The 21043-nt window shown below is 36.4% G+C and overlaps 1 protein-coding gene across 3 annotated transcripts in view; it reads left to right on the top strand.

The window, feature by feature from the left end:
* The window catches only part of BLTP3B (bridge-like lipid transfer protein family member 3B), a 106348-nt gene extending 85662 nt beyond the window's left edge, over positions 1-20686 (top strand). For all 3 annotated transcript variants that reach the window (XM_001152665.6, XM_009426077.5, XM_063787004.1), the window contains 7 exons: positions 61-236; positions 6522-6664; positions 7429-7579; positions 9537-9790; positions 10094-10202; positions 17961-18154; positions 20000-20686. In XM_001152665.6, the coding sequence (XP_001152665.3) occupies positions 61-236; positions 6522-6664; positions 7429-7579; positions 9537-9790; positions 10094-10202; positions 17961-18154; positions 20000-20119 (1147 nt within the window). In that variant the 3' untranslated portion in view covers positions 20120-20686. The remainder of the gene's footprint in view (positions 1-60; positions 237-6521; positions 6665-7428; positions 7580-9536; positions 9791-10093; positions 10203-17960; positions 18155-19999) is intronic.
* The last annotated feature ends 357 nt before the right edge of the window (positions 20687-21043 follow it).

The raw sequence follows: 21043 nt of genomic DNA, 5'->3' as shown, positions 1-21043 counted from the left end.
ATTTTTTAGATAGAATTCTTTTCTCTATATGTAATAACTTTCTAATAATTTTGTTAACAGTGGAAAGCCTAAGGAACGTTGCCCACCCAACCTGGCTCCTCTCTGTGTTTCTTATAAGAATATGAAAAGAAGCTCTTCACAAATGTCATTGGATACCATTTCACTTGACAGCATGATATTGGAAGAACAGTTGTTAGAAAGTGATGGAAGTGATAGCCATATGTTTTTGGAAAAAGGTAAAGTTATGATACGGCTTAAGAATTCATATTACATACATACACCTTAGGAGAAAAGGGATGCTTTTAGTTATATTCAGTAATTGTTAACTGTACCCATGCTTTTTAAAGTTATTGAACATAACTAAAAATAACTGAATATTTCTACTTATATTCAGTAATTGTTAATTATTAATAATATTTAGTTATTTTTAGATATATTCTAATTGTTCATTATAGCCCCCCAAAAAGACTTATTTATACATACATGGACTATGCAAGAGTACCTAACTTTCCTCTAATGGTTGTTCCATTGTTTCTTTTAACCAGATACTCCTGCCTCTCTATGGCTGAGATCCAGCAATTATATGTATGCAGTCATTTAGACCATAAAGCAGGCGACATTAAGGCTACCAGCCTCTATTACAGAGACTCCTATATTTGGAAATTTGATTAGGTGGGCTTAATTTGCATGGTGAATTCTACTGATTTACAAAATTAGGATTCTTTCACATATATGATAGTATATGGTGTAACTACATGATTTTCCCATTTTATTGAGAGACAACCAATGCCCCAGTAAAGACTGCTAGAAATGACTTAGAAGGTGTTAGTTGCATCTCCCTCATTAAGGCATTAAGGAGTTTGTAAACAGGAATTAGAAGCATGGGCCATAGTCAGAAAGTAGTTGCTGCAGACACAAAAACATAGGATACCAGAGGCAAATGTGAATTACTTTCTTTTTTCTTTCTTTTTTTTTTTTTTTTCACTCTGTCGCCCAGGCTGGAGTGCAGTATTGTGATCTCAGCTTACTGAAACCTCTGCCTTCGGGTTCAAGCAGTTCTCCTGCCTCAGCCTCCCGAGTAGTTGGGATTGCAGGCATGCACCACCATGCCTGGCTAATTTTTGTATTTTTACTAGGGATGGGGTTTCGTCATGTTGGCCAGGCTGGTCTCAAACTCCTGACCTCGAATGATCCGTGCACCTCGGCGTCCCAAAATGCTGGGATTACAGGCATGAGCCACCATGCCTGGCCTGAATTACTTTCTGTTTGAAAGGAAATAAGCCCACTGATTTAGATGAAAAGCTTAGATTAGATAATTAGTAACATAATAAATATAACAAGTATATAATAAGTAATAATATAATATGTATTATTGATGTAAGTACCATAGTGGTAGCTACCATTTATTGCCAAGCAATGTCTGTTTTGTTCTATCACAGAATACCACAGACTGGGTAATTTATAAAGAACAGAAATTTATTTCTCACAGTTCTGGAGGCTGGGAAGTCCAAGATCAAACCTCATCAAATTGTAAGCGTTGCATTTTGCAGTCCTCTGGAGGTCAAGAGAAGCTACCTGAAGCCTCTTTTGTAAGGGCCTTAATCCCATTCATGTAGGGGCAAGCTCTCATGGGCTGATCACCCTTTAAAAGCCCTACCTCTTAGTACTATCACTTTGCCAACACATGAATTTCGAAGGGACGCATTCATACTATTGCAGGTGCTTAAATAGTTTACTTCTTTTAATTTGAATGACAACTCTGTAATAATAGAAGCTAACATTTATTGAGCATTTACTTTGTGTTGGTACCATTCTATATGCTTTGTATATATATTAATGAATTTAAACCTCACAATTCTGTCAATAGTATACTGTTATCTTCAGAGAGTGGTTAAATAACGAATCCAAAGTAACACAGCTAATTAGTGGTTTAAATTCAGACATAGAGCCTATTGTCTACTATGTACCTAATTGCCTCAACCCTGTGAGGTATAAGTGCTTATTCTTATCCTTCTTTTACAGATAAGGAAACTGAGGCTCCTGAAGTTTAAGTAGTTTTCCCATAGTCACATTATTGTACGCAGAACTGGGATTGTCTTTCTTGTTATTCTTTTTTTTTTTTTTTTTTTTTTTTGAGATGTAGTTTTTTTCTTGCTGCCCAGGCTGGAGTGTAATGACATGATCTCGGCTCACTGCAACTTCTGCCTCCTGGGTTCAACTGATTATCCTGCCTCAGCCTCCCGAGTAGCTGGGATTACAGGCACCCACCACCACGCCTAGCTAATTTTTGTGTTTTTGGTAGAGATGAGGTTTCACCATGATGGCCAGGCAGATCTCGAATTCCTGGCCTCAGGTGATCCTCCCATCTCAGCCTCCCAAAATGCTGGGATTACAGGTGTGGGCCAACATGCCTGGCCTCTTGTTTGTTATTCTAAGCTAATATTTACTATACCAGTTACTATTTTAAGCGTCTTACATGTATTTAATCTTCAAATAAATTGAGGTAGGAACTGTTATCTTCATTTTAAAGGTGAGGCAAACAAAGCCTAGGGAGGTAAGCAGCTTGCCCAAAGTTATGCAGCTAGTAAGTAGTAGAGTTTAGCATTTGAACCCAGTTAGTCAGACTTCAAAGTCTGAGCTCTTCTATCTGACACAAACAAGTCTTCTTAAAAAAATTTACTCTTTACATAAGTCAGAGAAAAATCTCTCTACTAGATTCCAGTTTACTTTATCTTGGTGGGAGACACTAGTCAGTTTACCTTACATGATAGATGATATTTAATAACAACAATAGCAAACATTTATTAAACCACCCTTAGTCATGTTGCCAAGTGCTATAAAACACATTAATTTATCTAATCCTTAAGACCATCATATGAGGTGGTTATTATTATTGATCACTTTTCTATAGATTTAGAAACTAAAGCTTAAAGAAATAAGGTATCTAGTCCAAAAGTTTTAGCCAGGAAGTAGTAAGAGGCAGAGTTGTCAGCTAGTCTGACTGATGAGCCCGAGTTTTTAACCAGCCATTAAGCTATTCTAGCTCCCCAGACTTGGGGAATGTGTACCATACATAAACAAAAATTCTCTGTCTAACTCTGTTATAATTCATAGCAATCTTCTTTCCAGCATATCACTTAAATGTAGAAGAGGTACTAATATGTGTCATGAAAATCTATTCTAGATTCGCAGATAACTCTAGTTCCCCCGTGCCCCCTTTATGATTTAAAATCCTACCTTAATAGAGGATTTTTGTCCTATGATCAAAATATATTTCAAAAACAATGTTCTTCTGGCAGATAACCCTACTTAATCTGAAAGCATCAGTGATTTTATTATTTCTAATAATTAAATAATAAGTAAAAGTGACTACCACTCAATGTGGAAAACTTGGAAAATACAACCACAATTTGGAGAGTAAAATCACCAAAAAGTCTCACATTCACAATATATCAACTGTTATTTATTTTATGAATTTGTGTATGTACCCATATATATGTATGTTTGCTGTCATGTTATGTATTTGGCTTGTAACCTACTTTTTATCATCTGTAAGTATTCTCTAATATTATTTAAACTCCTTTGAAAATATTTTTAAGCCTATATAAAATTGTCATAAGAATGTACCATAGCCTTTTAAAGATTTCCCTGATGTTGGATGTTTAGATTGTTTATAATTTATCAGTTATAAAAGTGCTATAATTATATTATTGTTCACAAATTTTTGTCTGCATTTTTGATGACTATCTTAGAATAGATTCCAGCAGTAGACTATTTTTAGGATCTTAAAAAGTGTGGACTTTGTGTGTAACATTTTAATGATATACATTCCTGGTTCTTTTGAACAGTGACTTATTTTTATGTCAGGGTCATTAATTTTCATTGGAAGGAGACTCTTGGTATTTTGTTTTGTTTTAATTTTACAAGAAATATATGAATATTCTCTCATTTAAAAAGGAGAATAAGGGAGATACTAATGTGATATCTTCAATTTTTTACTCTAGGCATTTCCATAAACCAGATAATATGGAAATGCCTAGAGTAAAAATTGAAGTTATCACCTTAGTATCATATCACCCTTACTGTCTCCTTGATATCATTCCCCACTGCAGAAGTAACTACCGTCAACTTTTGGTGTATATGCTTCCAGGCTTTTATCTATGTATTTTTATATACGTGTGTGGGTGTGTCAGATACATACAAAGGTATGTGTATACAAAAAGATATGTATGTGCATGCGTGCATGTATACATATTTGTGAATGTATGTACATATTTATGAAAACATATAAACACATAACTGGACTATCAGCCTACCTCTGGTCCCTAACTAGTCTTTCCACATCTCTTCTTATCCATTTGCAGTTCATTCTTTATTCTGTAGCCAAAACATATACATATTTTTGATACCAAGTCTCACTCTGTTGCCCAGGTTGGAGTGCGGTGGTGTGATTTCAGCTCACTGCAACCGCCGCCTCCTGGGTTCAAGTGATTCTCCTGCCTCCTCAGCCTCCTGAATAGCTGGGATTACAGATGCGTGCCACCACACTCGGCTAATTTTTGTATTTTTAGTCGAGATGGGGTTTTACCATGTTGGCCAGGCTGGTCTCGAACTCCTGACCTCAGATAATCCACCCGCCTCGGCCTCCCAAAGTGCTGGGATTATAGGTGTGAGCCACTGTGCCTGGCCAGGCAAAATACTCTTTTAAAAAACACAAATTTGGCCGAGCGCAGTGGTTCACACCTGTAATCCCAGCATTTTGGGAGGCCGAGGCGGGCGGATCGCGAAGTCAGGAGATGGAGACCATCCTGGCTAACATGGTGAAACCCCGTCTCTACTAAAAATACAAAAAGTTAGCCAGGCATAGTGGCACACGCCTGTAGTCCCAGCTACTCAGGAGGCGGAGGCAGGAGAATCGCTTGAACCCGGGAGGCGGAGGCTGCAGTGAGCAGAGATCGCACCACTGCACTCCAGCCTGGGCGACAGAGCGAGACTCTGTCTTAAAAAAAAAAAAAAAAAAAAACAGAAAAGAAAAAATAACAACAACATAGATTTGATCATGTCGTTTTCCACTGTACTGCTGATAACTTGTAATTGCTTTAAGGCTATTAAGTTAAAATCCTTAACATTACTGACAATGCTCTGTGTGATGTGGCCCCAGCTTACTTTTTCTGATGTTTTCCCATGTGCTCGTTATACTTCAGATGGATCATAGTTTATTTCAGTCTTTATCTCACTTTCTTTACTGTGATAAACTTTTCCATCTCAGTCTGTTGTACCTGTTTCTGGAATGCTCTTTTTCTTTCTGTTTATTTTATTATTTTTAATTTTAATTAGAGTGATTAAGGATAACTCTTCGCTTAATTTTTCCCACTCATTATTTTATCCACTCAGTGTTTTTCAGAGTGTCTTTTTGCTCTCCTTGCAATTATTCTTTTCCATGTAAATTAAAAAAAAATTTGTTTAGAGGGGGCCAGGCCCAGTGGCTCACGCCTGTAATCCTAGCACTATGGGAGGCCAAGGCAGGCAGATCACTTGAGGTCAGGAGTTCGAGACCACCCTGGCTAACATAGTGAAATCCCATCTTTACTAAAAATACAAAAATTAGCCAGGCGTGGTGGCGTGTTCCTGTAATTCCAGATACTCGAGAGGCTGAGGCAGGTGGAGGGTGCAGTGAGCTGAGATCGCACCACTACACTCCAGCCTGGGCAACAGAGTGAGACTCCATCTAAAAAAAAAAAAAATCTTGGCTCACCGCAATCTCTACCTCCCGGGCTCAAGTGGTCCTCTGCCTCAGCCTCCCAAGTAGCTGGGACCACAGGCGAGTGCCACTACGTCTGGCTAATTTTTTGTATTTTTGGTAGAGATGGGATTTTGCTGTGTTGCCCAGGCTGGTCTTGAACTTCTGGGCTCAAGTGATCCTCTCTCCAAAGTGCTGGGATTACAGACGTGAGCCACCACACCCAGGCTTGTTCACTTTAGTGGAAATATTATTTTATCAGAGATGTCTTCTTAACCCCTGATGATGTTAGGAACCCCTTATGAAATGCCTTTATTAGCCCCTCATACCACAAATGTATTCACAGGTATCTTCCCTGGGCCATTTTTTTAATAATGTATTGAGCACCTACCACATTGCCAAGCACTATGTTAGAAGCTGACTATAGAGTAGTAAATACAATAATAAATTGAGACTTATGTTTTGTATGTCTTTAGGTTTTCTTACCTAATTTTTCTATTAATTCATTTTTATGGCATTCTTTAAAAGTATTGATCTGTGATGGCTACTGAATTTTAAAAAAAATTGTCTTTTACCACAGATAGTTTGAGAAATATTGAATTATAGCACATTCATTGTTTGCTAACTAATTACAATCTAATTTTTCTTGGTCCATTTTTTAAAGGAGGCAATGCTTGAGAAAGAGTTGAAGGGATAGTCCATTTTTGTTAAATAAGCATACAGTGTTAGATCATGTGTAAAACTGACTTTAATTTATTAATTTACTTTTGTGTTATTTCAGGAAATAAAAAGAACTCGACTACAAATTACAGGGGCACAGCAGAAAGTGTGAATGCTGGTGCAAACCTACAGAATTATGGTGAAACTTCTCCAGATGCCATCAGTACAAATTCAGAAGGTGCTCAGGAAAATCATGATGACCTGGTAATAATCATTTCAGAGAGATTCTATGAAGATAAATGCCACCAACTTTATTTCATATTTGACATGTATATATTTTGAGACATTCATATATAAAATGAATTCTTAGATGGTGGGCAATTCATTTTGCAGCTTTTGTTCTTGAAAATGCCTCCCCCCAATCAATTGTTTTTCCTTTGATTTTACTTTTCTAAATTTGTTTTATTCATATTGAGGAGTGGAGGCTCTTTCTTTTTTCTGTATTGCTTTTTGTATTTTTATTTTTATTTTTTTAGAGACAGGGTCTCACTCTGTTGCCCAGGCTGGAGTGCAGAGATGTATCCATAGCCCACTGCAGCCTTGAACTCCTGGGCTTAAGTGATCTTCCTGTCCCAGCCTCCCTAGTAGCTGGGACTATAGGTGCACACCACCACACCTAGCTGTTTTAAATTTTTTTGTAGATATGGGGTCTCACTGTGTTGCCCAAGCTAATGGTTTCTTTTAAGCCCTCCTGATGCAGTGAAATACTTGTGGGAGACTTGAAAAATATATTATGTCTAGCTTTTAATGAAAAACATTTTACAATCCTTGTGACCTAATTTTTTTTTTAAGTAAATGAAAGGTTTTCACTATAATGTAACAACCGTGTTCTGTAGGTCACAAGTATACTTTTGGTCTGGTAGGTCACAATTGTATTTTTAGAGGGTAATGGTAGTTTCCTATATTATTTCTTAAATTTTGTTTTGAACTGCTTGGCATACTAATATTATTTATGCAATCATTAATAGATGTCCGTTGTGGTATTTAAAATTACTGGTGTTAATGGGGAAATTGACATCCGAGGGGAAGATACAGAAATCTGTCTTCAAGTGAACCAGGTGACACCAGACCAATTAGGCAATATCAGCCTTCGGCATTACCTTTGTAATCGTCCAGTTGGTAAGTTTTTTTCTTTTTAATTATTTTTCATATACAATGGTTTAATATGTTTTAACTTTTATATATGTCTCACCAGCAATCCTATCTTGGCTATAATTGAATTCAAGGAAAATTACATTTACTTATTATTATAATTATTATTTGTAGTTAGTGGTTTTTTCTATAGTGTGTGGAGCTTGAATAGGAAGACATAGCTTAATGGTTCCATGGTATAAGGGGTAGTAGAGGGGAGTGATTTTGATGAAGAAAATTTTTGTTTTGTTTTATTTCGTCTCCAAAAAACTGATTTTGTTTGAAATTATTCCTGGCTTTACTCCATGGGATGAGAATGTGTGTGTGTGTAGACCTAGACAGATAAAAAGGCAAAATAAAATCACATTAATCAAGTTGTTTGTTGGCAAGTTCTCTTGTTCAGCAAGTTCACTCTTGTTTTTCTTGCTATGGGAAAGAACACTAACCATTACCAATTTGTGGCTGTTTCTTTTACCTTCTATTTTAAAAAATAAAAATATTTGAATTTTGAAATATTTAAATAATTCTTTGGAGTTAGATTTGAACTCTTGCATTATTTTCTGGAATGTTAATAAGTAGTAATAACACTAATTAAATATAATTCTGTACCTGGAATACAAGATTCAAGAGCAATTCTCCACCTGGAATTGTGAATGGAGACCTATCCTTGGTGTAAATAAATACACACATCTTTAATTTCTTGCAAATCTCTCCCTTTCACACATATGCATATATTTGACCTGTTTAAGACTAGTCACACCCATGCTGAAGAAAAATAAAATACCTTCTCATTATGAATTTTTAAAACTCCATCATGAATTGATATAGCAGTCTTCTTATGAGGACCTGTGGGATAAATAACTTTCATACCTCAGAAACTGAAACAGCTTCGCCTTTCCAGGACGAGTTTGTTTTTATCTTAAAGGTTATATGAGTTGCAAAACTGATCATATTTTTATCTTTTTTGCTAGGGAGCTCATTTTTGGTCCACCTTTTGGTATAGGAATTTAAATAATGCATTTTGGGTTATTAATCTTACCAACTACTTTTCCCCTTTTCCCTTCCATCCTTACTTTTTTCCATGTCTCCTCATTTTTTATCAGATTATACCATGTGCATATTGCCTCTTACCCATTTTGGAACCAATTAGCATAAAACAAATAAGCAAAATGGTTACCCTGAGTGTGAGTTTACAAGTAATTTACTTCAGGGGTTTCACTAGGAACTCTTGTTTTTTAAGTTAGATATTCTATTATTGGAATTTTAAAATTTGTTTTTAAACTATGTGTTTATACCTCTCTAGGCCATCTATAAATTTTTTGGGGGGGACAGGGTCCAGGCATAAGTAAATGTAATTTTACACACACACACACACACACTCACTCTCACACTCTCTCTCTCTCTCTCTCCTCGCTTACTATAATTTCAGTTTTTGGTTTGCCTTCTAAAGAAACAATTTAATGAGGTCTTTTCTGTTTACTTTTCCATTATTTAAGGACCCAATTTAATGAGGTTATTTAAGGACCCAATTTAATGAGGAAGGTGCAAAACCTCAGGCTTTTGTTACTTCTTGAGAAATGGCTTAAGAGTCACTATAAATGTCTGACTTATTTCTGCTTCACAGCCAACATTTGAATGTATAGTTAGGTACACAATCAAACACACACTAAGTATCTGAGGCATGTATCACACCTTAGTTCTATCATAACGTGTTTTTCTTGTTATCAAAAAAACAGAAATACAGAAAAATCAACATTATTATAGTAGAAAGTTGCCATAAAATATTGAAATTAGTGTGTGTACGTATATTGTATATGTACTATAGAGTATCATTTAAACTAGGGGTAAATAGTAAAACTAGTATTATTTTAATGTACTACATGGCACATAATTGTAATATTATTGAATAATGCTACAAACATTTTTGTATGTTCATTTTCCTTAGGTTCCGATCAGAAAGCTGTAATTCATTCCAAATCCTCTCCTGAGATTTCTCTGAGATTTGAAAGTGGGCCTGGTGCTGTAATACACTCTTTACTTGCAGAAAAAAATGGATTTCTGCAGTGCCACATAGAAAACTTCAGCACTGAGTTTCTTACATCTTCTCTTATGAATATTCAACATTTTTTGGAAGATGAAACTGTTGCAACAGTAATGCCAATGAAGATACAAGTTTCTAACATGAAAATAAATTTAAAAGTATGTTAATAAATAATTTTATATTTTCATGTTCCTTTTCCTTATCTGGACTTTCATTCATGTCTAAGAATGCGCCTTCTCTATAAAGTATATTCTATCAGCATTTATTAAAATGATTTTGTCTTTTTTGGTAATGATGTAGAGATCTTTTTTGGAAATTAGGAAATATATAACAGGCAAAATATAACAGGCAGTTTTCTCGCTATATCAGCTGAAACATATAAAGATACATGTGTTACCTTTAACTCATTAAAAATATGACCGACTGAAGTAACATGTCAATGTTATTTTTCTTTCCTGTAGGATGATAGTCCCCGGAGTAGTACAGTATCCCTTGAACCAGCTCCTGTAACTGTACATATTGATCATCTTGTGGTAGAGAGAAGCGACGATGGCTCTTTTCATATCAGAGGTATATATGAAAAACTATTTGTTTATTTATGAGATGGAATTTTGCTCTTGTTGCCCAGGCTGGAGTGCAATGGCACGATCTCAGCCTACTGCAACCTCTGCCTCCCTGGTTCGAGTGATTCTCCTGCCTAAACCTCCCGAGTAGCTGGGATTACAGGTGCCTGTCAACACGCCCAGTTAATTTTTGTATTTTTAGTAGAGATGGGGTTTCACCATGTTGGCCAGGCTGGTCTCAAACTCCTGACTTCAGGTTATCTACCCACCTCAGCCTCCTAAAGTGCTGGGATTACAGGTGCGAGCCGCCTTGCCCAGCCAATGAAAACCCATTTAAATGAACACCCACTCAAATTTCGAAGTTAAATTATTTACCTACTGATTGTTTCTTTTCACTTATTATATTTCTTATATGTATATCCATATGTAGTAGTGGAAGATTGAGGGACACCTTCAGTACATTGTAATAAAGTATCATCTATATATGTACTGGCCTCTACCCTGGAAAAAACCTCATATATAGTTGGTTTAGTACCTGTTGTACAAATGTGTTTTGAATGTTGTAGAAAGTGAGAGAGGCCTTTGATCTTGCTTGTGTCTCTCAGTTGATCTCTTTCTTAGCTTTATTTCCTACTTATACTCCTTATAGTGGTACTTACCTTGCACTTCTCTGCACTTTGCACGTCTCTACGTTCTTATTTGCCTTGTTATTTCTCATTGGAATTGCTCATCATTATGTGGATTTTATTCATCCTTCCATTGTTCTCTCAACTGTCTTCTTTATAGTGACACTTTCTTTTTATTATTATTATTATACTTTAAGTTCTAGGGTACATGTACCCAACGTGCAGGTTTTTTACATAGGTATACATGTGCCATGTTGGTTTGCTGCACCCATCAACTCATCATTTACATTAGGTATTTCTCCTAATGCTATCCCTCCCCCCAGCCCCCACCTCCCAACAGGCCCTGGTATATGATGTTCCCCTCACTGTGGCCATGTGTTCTCATTGTTCTACTCCCACTTATGAGTGAGAACTTGCGGTATACAGTTTTCTGTCCTTGCGGTAGTTTGCTCAGAATGATGGTTTCCAGCTTCATCCATGTCCCTGCAAAGGACATGAACTCACCCTTTTTTATGGCTGCATAGTATTCCATGGTGTATATGTGCCACATTTTCTTTATCCAGTCTATTATTAATGGACATTTGGGTTGGTTCCAAGTCTTTGCTATTGTGAATACTGCTGCAATAAGCGTATGTGTGCATATATCTTTATAGTAGCATGATTTATAATCCTTTGGGTATATAGCCAGTAATGGGATTGCTGGGTCAAATGGTAATTCTAGTTCTAGATCCTTGAGGAATCGCCACACTGTCTTCCACAGTGGTTGAGCTAATTTACACTCCCACCAACAGTGTAAAAGTTTTCCTATTTCTCCACATCCTCTCCAGCATCTGTTGTTCCCTGACTTTTTAATGATCACCATTCTAACTGACGTGAGATGGTATCTCATTGTGGTTTTGATTTGCATTTCTGTGATGACCAGTGATGATGTGCATTTTTTCATATGTCTGTTGGCTGCATAAATGTCTTTTGAGAAGTGTCTGTTCATATCCTTTGCCCACTTTTTAATGGGGTTGTTTGATTTTTTCTTGTAAATTTGTTTAAGTTCTTTGTAGATTCTCGATATTAACCCTTTGTCAGATGAGTAGACTGCAAAAATTTTCTCCCATTCTGTAGGTTGCCTGTTCACTCTGATGATAGTTTATTTTGCTGTGCAGAAGCTCTTTAGTTTAATTAGATCCCATTTGTCAATTTTGGCTTTTGTTGCTATTGCTTTTGGTGTTTTAGTCATGAAGTCTTTGCCCATGCCTATGTTCTGAATGGTATTGCCTAGGTTTTCTAATCGGGTTTTTATGATTTTAGGTTTTACATTTAAGTCTTTAATCCATCTTCAGTTAATTTTTGTGTAAGGTGTAAGGAAGGGATCCAGTTTCAGCTTTCTACATATGGCTAGCCAGTTTTCCCAGCACCATTTATTAAATAGGGAATCCTTTCCCTATTGCTTGTTTTTGTCAGGTTTGTCAAAGATCAGATGGTTGTAGATGTGTGGTGTTATTTGTCAGGCTTCTGTTATGTTCCACTGATCTATGTATCTGTTTTGGTTACTGTAGCCTTGTAGTATAGTTTGAAGTCAGATAGTGTGATGCCTCCAGCTTTGTTCTTTTGGCTTAGGGTTGTCTTGGCTATGTGGGCTCTTTTTTGGTTCCATATGAAATTTCAAGTAGTTTTTTCCAGTTCTGTGAAGAAAGTCAGTGGTAGCTTGATGGGGATAGCATTGAATCTATAAATTAACTTGGGCAGTATGGCCATTTTCACGATATTGATTCTTCCTACCCATGAGCATGGAATATTCTTCCATTTGTTTGTGTCCTCTTTTATTTAATTGAGCAGTGGTTTGTAGTTCTCCTTGAAGAGGTCCCTCACTTCCCTTGTAAGTTGGATTCCTAGGTATTTTATTCTCTTTGTAGTAATTGTGAATGGGAGTTCACTCATGATTTGGCTCTCTGTTTGTCTGTTAATGGTGTATAGGAATGCTTGTGATTTTTGCACATTGATTTTGTATCCTGAGGCTTTGCTGAAGTTGCTTATCAGCTTAAGGAGATTTTGGGCTGAGACGGTGGGGTTTTCTAAACATATAATCATATCATCTGCAAACAGAGACAATTTGGCTTCCTGTTTTCCTAATTGAATACCCTTTATTTCTTTGTCTTGCCTGATTGCCCTGGCCAGAACTTCCAATGCTGTGTTGAATAGGAATGATGAGAGAGGGCATCCTTGTGTAGTGACACTTTTTTATAATCTGATGTGAGTTCTTCCACTTCTTTTGGCACTTTTCTGTACGTTAGTTACTTTCGGTGTATTGCCTGTGTACTTAGTTCACCTTTAATGTTTGCATCTCCACTCTAACAAAAGTTTTAAGGTCGCTAATGTAAGGTCTGTGTCTTTTAAGGTAGTGAGTAGTGGAAAGAGCATGAGTCAGTAGATTTGTATCTTCTGGGCTTCACTATTTTATTAGGCAGTTGAGGGAATGACATGTGCATCTGTTTCATCTCCTATCAAAAACCTCATGAAATGACAGAAAATGTGTCAACTGAAGAATAAAGTCATTAACAGTGCTACAGAAGAAAGGACAGGACAATTTCAGATATAGGAACAGTTAGTGGGAGCCTTTTAAAGAGTCTTTTCCTCTGTAGTTTGGGAACAACTGGAGACAGACATAGGAGAAAGGCCAACAAAGATCAAAATGGTAGCTTCATTACTGATAATAGCTCAGGTGAAGAGGATAGCTTAGGTCTGTGAGAAGACTCTGCCCAGCCCTCTTTCCCAAATGTGTTAGCTCCCAAAAATTCAGGTCTGTCTTATTAAACAAAACAAAACAAAACAAAACAAAACAAACAAACAGAAAAGAATGCACCCTTTTGGCAGGAGGTACAGCATATACCAAAGCAAGAACCACATATATAGTTTTTTAAAGAACCACATATATATAGTTCTTTAAAAAAAAGTCAATCAGATAAATCATACCTTCTTCCCTGGGAAGCAGTGAGAAACAGGACCAAAAGAATTCAAGAGGACTGCATGACTGAAGTTCCTCCTCAAAAATAGGAGGAATCTCCCCAACAAGATACTGAGGTTAGAATTAGCCCCTGAGGCAACAGCATGAATAATATGGGCATTCCTTTTTGGGATCCTCCCCTGTGCCTGTGCCCAGTAGTAGACTTCAGTAGGGTTTGCATATAGACTAAAATATTGAGGGTAGATTATGCAGCTGCTGAGCCCCCAGGAAGGGAATGATTCCCTATCTAGTTAACAAACTTGGTGTATCTCACCCAGAAGAACAAGCTTTCCTTTCCCACAGTCACTAGAGGTCAGCTATGGCAAATAGAAACAGCATTTATAGGCAAGAAAATGGGATAAACATGAACAAGAAAATAGGAAAATACAAGACATTCAACAATTCTGAAACATTTGAAAATAACAGTACTAATCAGCTTTTATAATTATAAGCTAGATATGCTCTCTAGCTGATTGAGTAGAAAAGGAGCTTGGCAAAAGATAATTGGAATGAATTGAATTGAGAGTTCAGAGATAAACTCTTACATTCATTGATCTTTGACAAGGCTGGCAAAACAAGTCAATGAAGGAAAGAATAGCCTTTTCAAGTGGTGATGGAATGACTAGATAGCCACATGAAGGAAGCTGAACTTCTTCCTTATGCAGGCATACTTTAAATATATTGCAGATTGGGTTCCAGACCACCACAATAAAGTGAGTATCACAGTAAAGCAAGTCATACAAATTTTTCAGTTTACCAGTGCATATGAAAGTCATGTTTACACTATTATTATGTCTAAAAAATGTACATAGCTTAATTTAAAAATACTTGATTGCTGGCTGGGCGCGGTGGCTCACGCCTGTAATCTCAGCACTTTGGGAGGCTGAGGCAGATGGATCACCTAAGGTTGAGAGTTCAAGACCAGCCTGGCCAACATGGTGAAACCCTTGTCTGTTAAAAATACAAAAATTAGCTGGGTGTCTTGGCGCACATCTGTAATCCGAGCTACCCTGGAGGCTGAGGCAGGAGAATTGCTTGAATCCAGGAGGCGGAGGTTGCAGTGAGCCAAGATCGTGCCACTGCACTCCAGCCTGAACAACAGAGCAAGAATCCATCTCAAAAAACAAACAAACAAACAAACTTGATTGCTAAAAAATGCTAATGATTATCTAAACCTTCAGTGAGTCATAATCTTTTTGCTCACGCCTCAAGGTTGATGGCTGCTGACTGATGACAGCCATGGTTGTTGAAGGTTGGGGTGGCTGTGGCAATTTCTTAAGACAACAGTGTTCAATTTTTCTGTTTTCTTGCCTGTGCTTTGGATGTCCTGTATAAGAGTCCATGGCCAAATCTGAGGTCATGATGATTTTCTCATGTTTTCTTTTAAGAATTTTATAGAATTAGCCGTTAAATTTAGCTCTTTAACTCAGATGTTCAATTTGAGTATGGGTAAGGATTAAAGACACATGGGTTTATTTCTGGATTCTCAATTCTATTCTACTTGTCTGTATGTCTGTCTTTGATACTACCACACTGTCTTGATTAAAAACTTCCTTTAGAGTAAGTTTTAAAATTGGAATATGTGAGTCGTCCAACTTTATTGTACCTTTTCAAGATTTTTTTTGACTCTTTTGGGTCCCTTGCAATTCCATATGAATTTTAAAATCAGCTTGATAATTTCTACAAAGAAGCCAGCTCAACTTATAATTTCTACAAAGACGCCAGCTCAACTTCTGATAGGGATTGTGTTAAAGCTGTAGATAAATTTGGGGAGTAGTTCCATTAAATCTTCCAATCCATGAACAGTGGGAATTTTTTCCATCTATTTAGATCTATTTATTTCTTTCAACGATGTTTTATAGTTTTCAGAGTATAATAAGTTTTGTGCTTCTTTTGTTAAGTTTATTTGTATTCTTTTTGACAGTATTTTAAATCGAATTGTTTTCTTTCATTTGTGGATTCTTTATTACACATTATAGAAATGTAGTTTATTTTTGTATATTGATTTTTATCCTGCAACCTCACTGAACTTGATTATTTCCAGTAGGTTTTTAGTTGTTTCCTTAGTTTTTTTCTATACGCAAGATCATGTTTAATAGAGAGAATTTTACTTCTTCCTTTCCAATCTGAATGTCTTCTATTGTTTTTCTTGCCCAGTTGCCCTGGTTAGAACCTCTAAAACAATGTTGAAGTGACAATAGCAGGCCGGGCGCGGTGGCTCACGCCTGTAATCCCAGAACTTTGGGAAGCCGAGGCGGGTGGATCACCAGGTCAAGAGATTGAGACCATCCTGGCCAACATGATGAAACCCCATCTCTACTAAAAATGCAAAAATTAGCTGGGTGTGGTAGTGTGCACCTGTAGTCCCAGCTACTCAGGAGGCTGAGGCAGGAGAATCACTTGAACCCAGGAGGCGGAGGTTGCAGTGAGCCGAGATTGTGCCACCGCACTCCAGCCTGGCGACAGAGTGAGACTCCGTCTCAAAAAAAAAAAAAAAAGAAGTAACAATAGCAGAAGCCTTGTCTGGTTTCTGATTCTGGCCAACAGGAAAAGAGTCTAGTCTTTCACCACTAAGTATCATATTAGATGTGGGATGTTTATACATGATGACCTTTTATTAGACCGAGGAAGTTCCCTTCTATTTCTAACTTGGTGAGTGTTTTTATCATGGAAAGGTATTGGATTTTGTCAGATGCTTTTTCTGCATCTATTGAGATGATCATGTGGCTTTTGCCTTTTATTCTGTTGATGTATTACATTAGTTACTTTTTGGATGATAGATAAATTTGCATTCCTGGGATAAATCCCAGTTGACCATGCTTTATAGTTATGTTTGTATGTTGCTGGGTTCAGTTTACTAACATTTTGTTGATGATTATGTCTATATTCTTCAGCATATTGGTCTTAGTGTTCTTGTGGGGTTTTTTTGTTTGTTTTGTCTAGATTTGATATCAGGGTAATACTGCCTTCATAGAAAGTTTGGGAATGCTCCTTTTGTTTTTTGGAAGAGTTTTTAAAGATTTGATATTATTCTTTAAATGTTTGATAAAATTCTCCAGTGAAGCCACCTGGGCCTGGGCTTTTCTCTGTGGGTAGTTTTATGATTACTGATTCAGTCTCTCTCAGCTATAGGTCTATTGACATTGTCTTCTTGAGGCTATTTAGGTAGTTACTGTCTTTTTAAGAATTTGTCTGTTTCATCTAAGTTACATAGTTGTTTTTTTTGTTGTTGTTGTTGTTGTTGTTTTTGAGACGGAGTCTCGCTCTGTCGCCCAGGCTGGAGTGCAGTGGCGAGATCTCAGCTCACTGCAACCTCCGCCTCCCGGGTTCAAGCGATTCTTCTGCCTCAGCCTCCAGGCTGCCTTCTGCCAGGCTACAGGTGTGCACCATCATGCCTGGTTAATTTTTGTATCTTTAGTAGAGATGGGGTTTCACATGTTGGCCAGGCTGGTCTCAAACTCCTGACCTCAGGTGATCCACCCGTCTTGGCCTCCCAAAGTGCTGGGATTATAGGTATGAGCCACTGTGCCAGGCTTAAGTTACATAGTTTTTTGTATTTTTTATTTTTATAGAGACAGGTCTTGCTACATTGCTCAGGCTGGTCTCCAACTCCTGGTCTCAAGCAGTTCTCCCAGCTAGGCCTCCCAAAGTGCTGGGATTACAGACATGAGCCACTGTGCCTGCCCTAAGTTATCTAATTATTGACATACTGTTGTTTATAGTATTCCTTTATAGTATTTTATTTCTGTAAGGTTGGTAGTAATGTCACGTCTTTCGTTTCTGATTCTAGTAATTTCTTTTTCTTGGTCAGTCTAACTAAAAGTTTATTAGTTAATCTAATAATAAGCCTTTAAATTAAATCTATTAAATCGAATAAACCTTTAATATAAAAACATAATAAATTATGTAATTAACTTAGATGAAGTTGACAAATTCTTGGGAAGAATTCTTAGGAAGAAAAGTTTATTTAGTTGATCTTTTCAGAGAATAAGCTTTTGGTTTTACTGGTTGCTCTATCTCATACTACTATCCTCATACTAATATATATAGATATTTAGTTTTAAATTAGATTTTCACAATAGAACTTTTAAAGATTTATCAAGTATTTGGAAATGTTATCTGAGCATATTATTTGTTTGATCAGATTCTCACATGCTTAACACTGGAAATGATTTGAAAGAAAATGTCAAAAGCGATTCAGTGCCGCTGACCAGTGGAAAATATGATCTGAAGAAACAACGCAGTGTCACGCAAGCCACTCAGACAAGCCCAGGGGTTCCTTGGCCTTCTCAGTCAGCTAACTTTCCTGAGTTCTCCTTTGACTTCACTAGGGAACAGGTAATGGGAAACCTAATTCAGATTCAGCTTCAGCAATTAAATAACTAGGTATTAAGATACTAATAGTTAAAACATTGTTTACTTATTTTAATAAAATGTACCGAGTGCTTGTTATTGTGCCCAGGTGCTTTGCTAGGTGCTATGGTTAGAGTGTTGAGCAAAAAATAAAGAAAAATTTAATACCTTCTGCCTTCCTCCAGTGCTATCTCAGTATTTTTGTGGTTTTTCCTTGTAGATTTTTTATTTGAAAAAATTAATATTCAAGTGTACATACTATATAATTTTACTTAATTGTTTAACAAAATTTTTTCATATTGCTGTATTTGCTTAATTTTTTTAATGGCTTAGTAATATGGTTTTGGGTATGCTATCATTTCTGAAACTTCCTATAAACATTTATTAACATTCAAGTTGCTTTTGATTTTTTTTTTTTGCCATTATAAAGAAACAAAATGTTCAGCAGAGTTTTAATCTGTATGATAGAACCATAGAATGAGTTAATGCATCTGTTCAATGAGGATTTATTCAATGTCAGCTCTGAGCTAGGGATATAGAATTCAGCAGTAGATGATCCGTGACTATTGAAGAACTCAAAGTCTAGTGGGACAAGAGTGTTCAATTGGTAGTCACAACATACTGTGTCAGATGCTATACTACAGATGAAGAGAAGTATAGGAAACTACCTCACTTGGTCGATAAGGCAAGAATTCTTAAGCTAGATTTAGAAGAAGTTTGAGAACTATTTGAAATTAACTGCGTATATTTTAATGTATCTATGTGACGCAGAAAGTTCTTAGTTTTATATCCCCGTACTTAGGAATGGCTGTATTTGCTCTAATATATTTGCTCTAATATAGCCATTCCTAATTATGAGGGAATGGCTCTAAGAGGATAAAATACTTGAACTAAGTCTTAAAAGGGTGGTGGAGGAGACGTATTGGCCATCTAGATGAAAATGTCTGTAGGGTGCTGTGGCTCATGCCTGTAATCCCAGCACTTTGGGAGGCCAAGGCAGGCAGATCACCTGAGGTCGCGAGTTCGAGACCAGCTTGACCAACATGGAGAAACCCCCATCTCTACTAAAAATATAAAAATTAGCTGGGCATGGTGGCGCATGCCTGTAATCCCAGCTACTCAGGAGGCTGAGGCAAGAGAATCACTTGAACCTGGGAGGTGGAGGCTGCAGTGAGCTGAGATTGCGCCATTGTATTCCAGCCTGGGCAACAAGAGCGAAATTCCATCTCAAAAAAAAAGAAAATGTCTGATGACACATTCAGAATTTGAGTCTGGAGCTCAGGAGAGAGGTTTGTGCTAGGTGAGTCTATTTATGATAGTTGGAGCCATGAGAGATAAGATCATCCAAGAAAGTGATTCAATACAAGAGAAGACGACCGAGCAATGGAACTAACAGAATGTCAAATTTTAAGAGTTCTTAAAAAGTAGAAGAAAAGATGAAAAGGGCATACATAGGTTGAAATGGATAAATATGAAACAGCTGTGGCATAAAAGCCAAAAAAAGGAGAGAGGCTGAGAAAGTAGGTGTAGCTCAGCAATGTCTAAAGCCATAGAGAGGTCCAGGAAAATTCATATGAAATGAAGTCACTATTAGACTAGGAAATTAGGAGTTAGTATTTTGTATTGCTAGGTCAAAACATGGGAACATTTTTTAAGTGCTTGATATATGTTTCCAAATGTTGTCTCAAAGCAGTTTTCAGCTTAAGTGCACTCTCACCAGCATTGGGCATTTTTACTATCCCAAGTGTCATACGTTTGGATACTATATAAATAGTCTGTATTTCCTGAAATGATTAAATTATCTTATCCCCCCGCCATTTATCATTTCAGCTCATGGAAGAGAATGAATCTCTTAAACAGGAACTGGCTAAAGCTAAAATGGCTCTTGCAGAGGCTCACTTGGAAAAAGATGCTCTTCTTCATCATATAAAGAAGATGACAGTTGAATAGCAGGAGTGGCAGTCAAAACTGAAATTATAGCTCTGGAGTAGGAAGGTTATATTTATAATGTGGATGTTACCAGTTAGGGGAAGACTTTTATTTTCATGAAAAGACAATAAAACAAAATGGAATGTGATGAAGTGGTGACTATTTCAAAGCCAGTTTAGAAAGTATTAGTACAGGCATTACAATCTTTTGGTTGTTTTGTGTTTTCGGGCTTAACCCTCTTTTAAGCTGTTGTGATCTAGGGAAGTCAACACATAGTGTAAAATAATTACATGCCTAATGAAAAGAAGATGTCATTTCCTAATTTTGATATCTCATTTTCGGCATTTTTTAAAATGTAAAAGGAAAACCTCTTGTGTTCACACAGATTGCTGAATTGATTTCTCCATATTTGTTAATAATTTACTATTATTTACAAAGATTCAAATGCTTTTATGACTAATGTAAAATGAAAAGAGGCTTACATTTTAAATGTTATTAAAATTATGTACTTAAATCTATAATTATTTAATTATTGTAAAAAGTCCAAGCAGATCAATAAACTATATAATTAATGGGTTTGGAAAATCATCACCCTACTGAACTTATAAAATATCTTGAAAATGTGAAAAATATCATTTTAAATAATGGGTACATTGTATAAGTGGAAGCTATAATTTTCAACAAAAAGATGGTACAAATGTAAAAGTAAAAAGCACAAACTATACAAAAGCAAAATCTATGGCCAAGTGATTTAAAAGCATTACTTGTACATTCCTTTAAACATTTGTTGTTAGAAGTAAAAGAGTAATTTATCCTGCTAAATTTGGCACCATTTGTAATTATAAAAATTTTGATTAATACTATTTATATTAATTTCTTTACCTTCATTTTTTCTCCTTAAGAAGTTGATTGTTTTTGGAAATTTTTTTTTCCTTGCACATAAGA

Source organism: Pan troglodytes, chromosome 10 (genome assembly GCF_028858775.2).
Source record: "Pan troglodytes isolate AG18354 chromosome 10, NHGRI_mPanTro3-v2.0_pri, whole genome shotgun sequence".
Lineage (NCBI taxonomy): Eukaryota > Metazoa > Chordata > Mammalia > Primates > Hominidae > Pan > Pan troglodytes.
The sequence above is the reverse complement of the archived record's forward strand: the minus strand, read 5'-3'. Positions and strand labels throughout refer to the sequence as shown.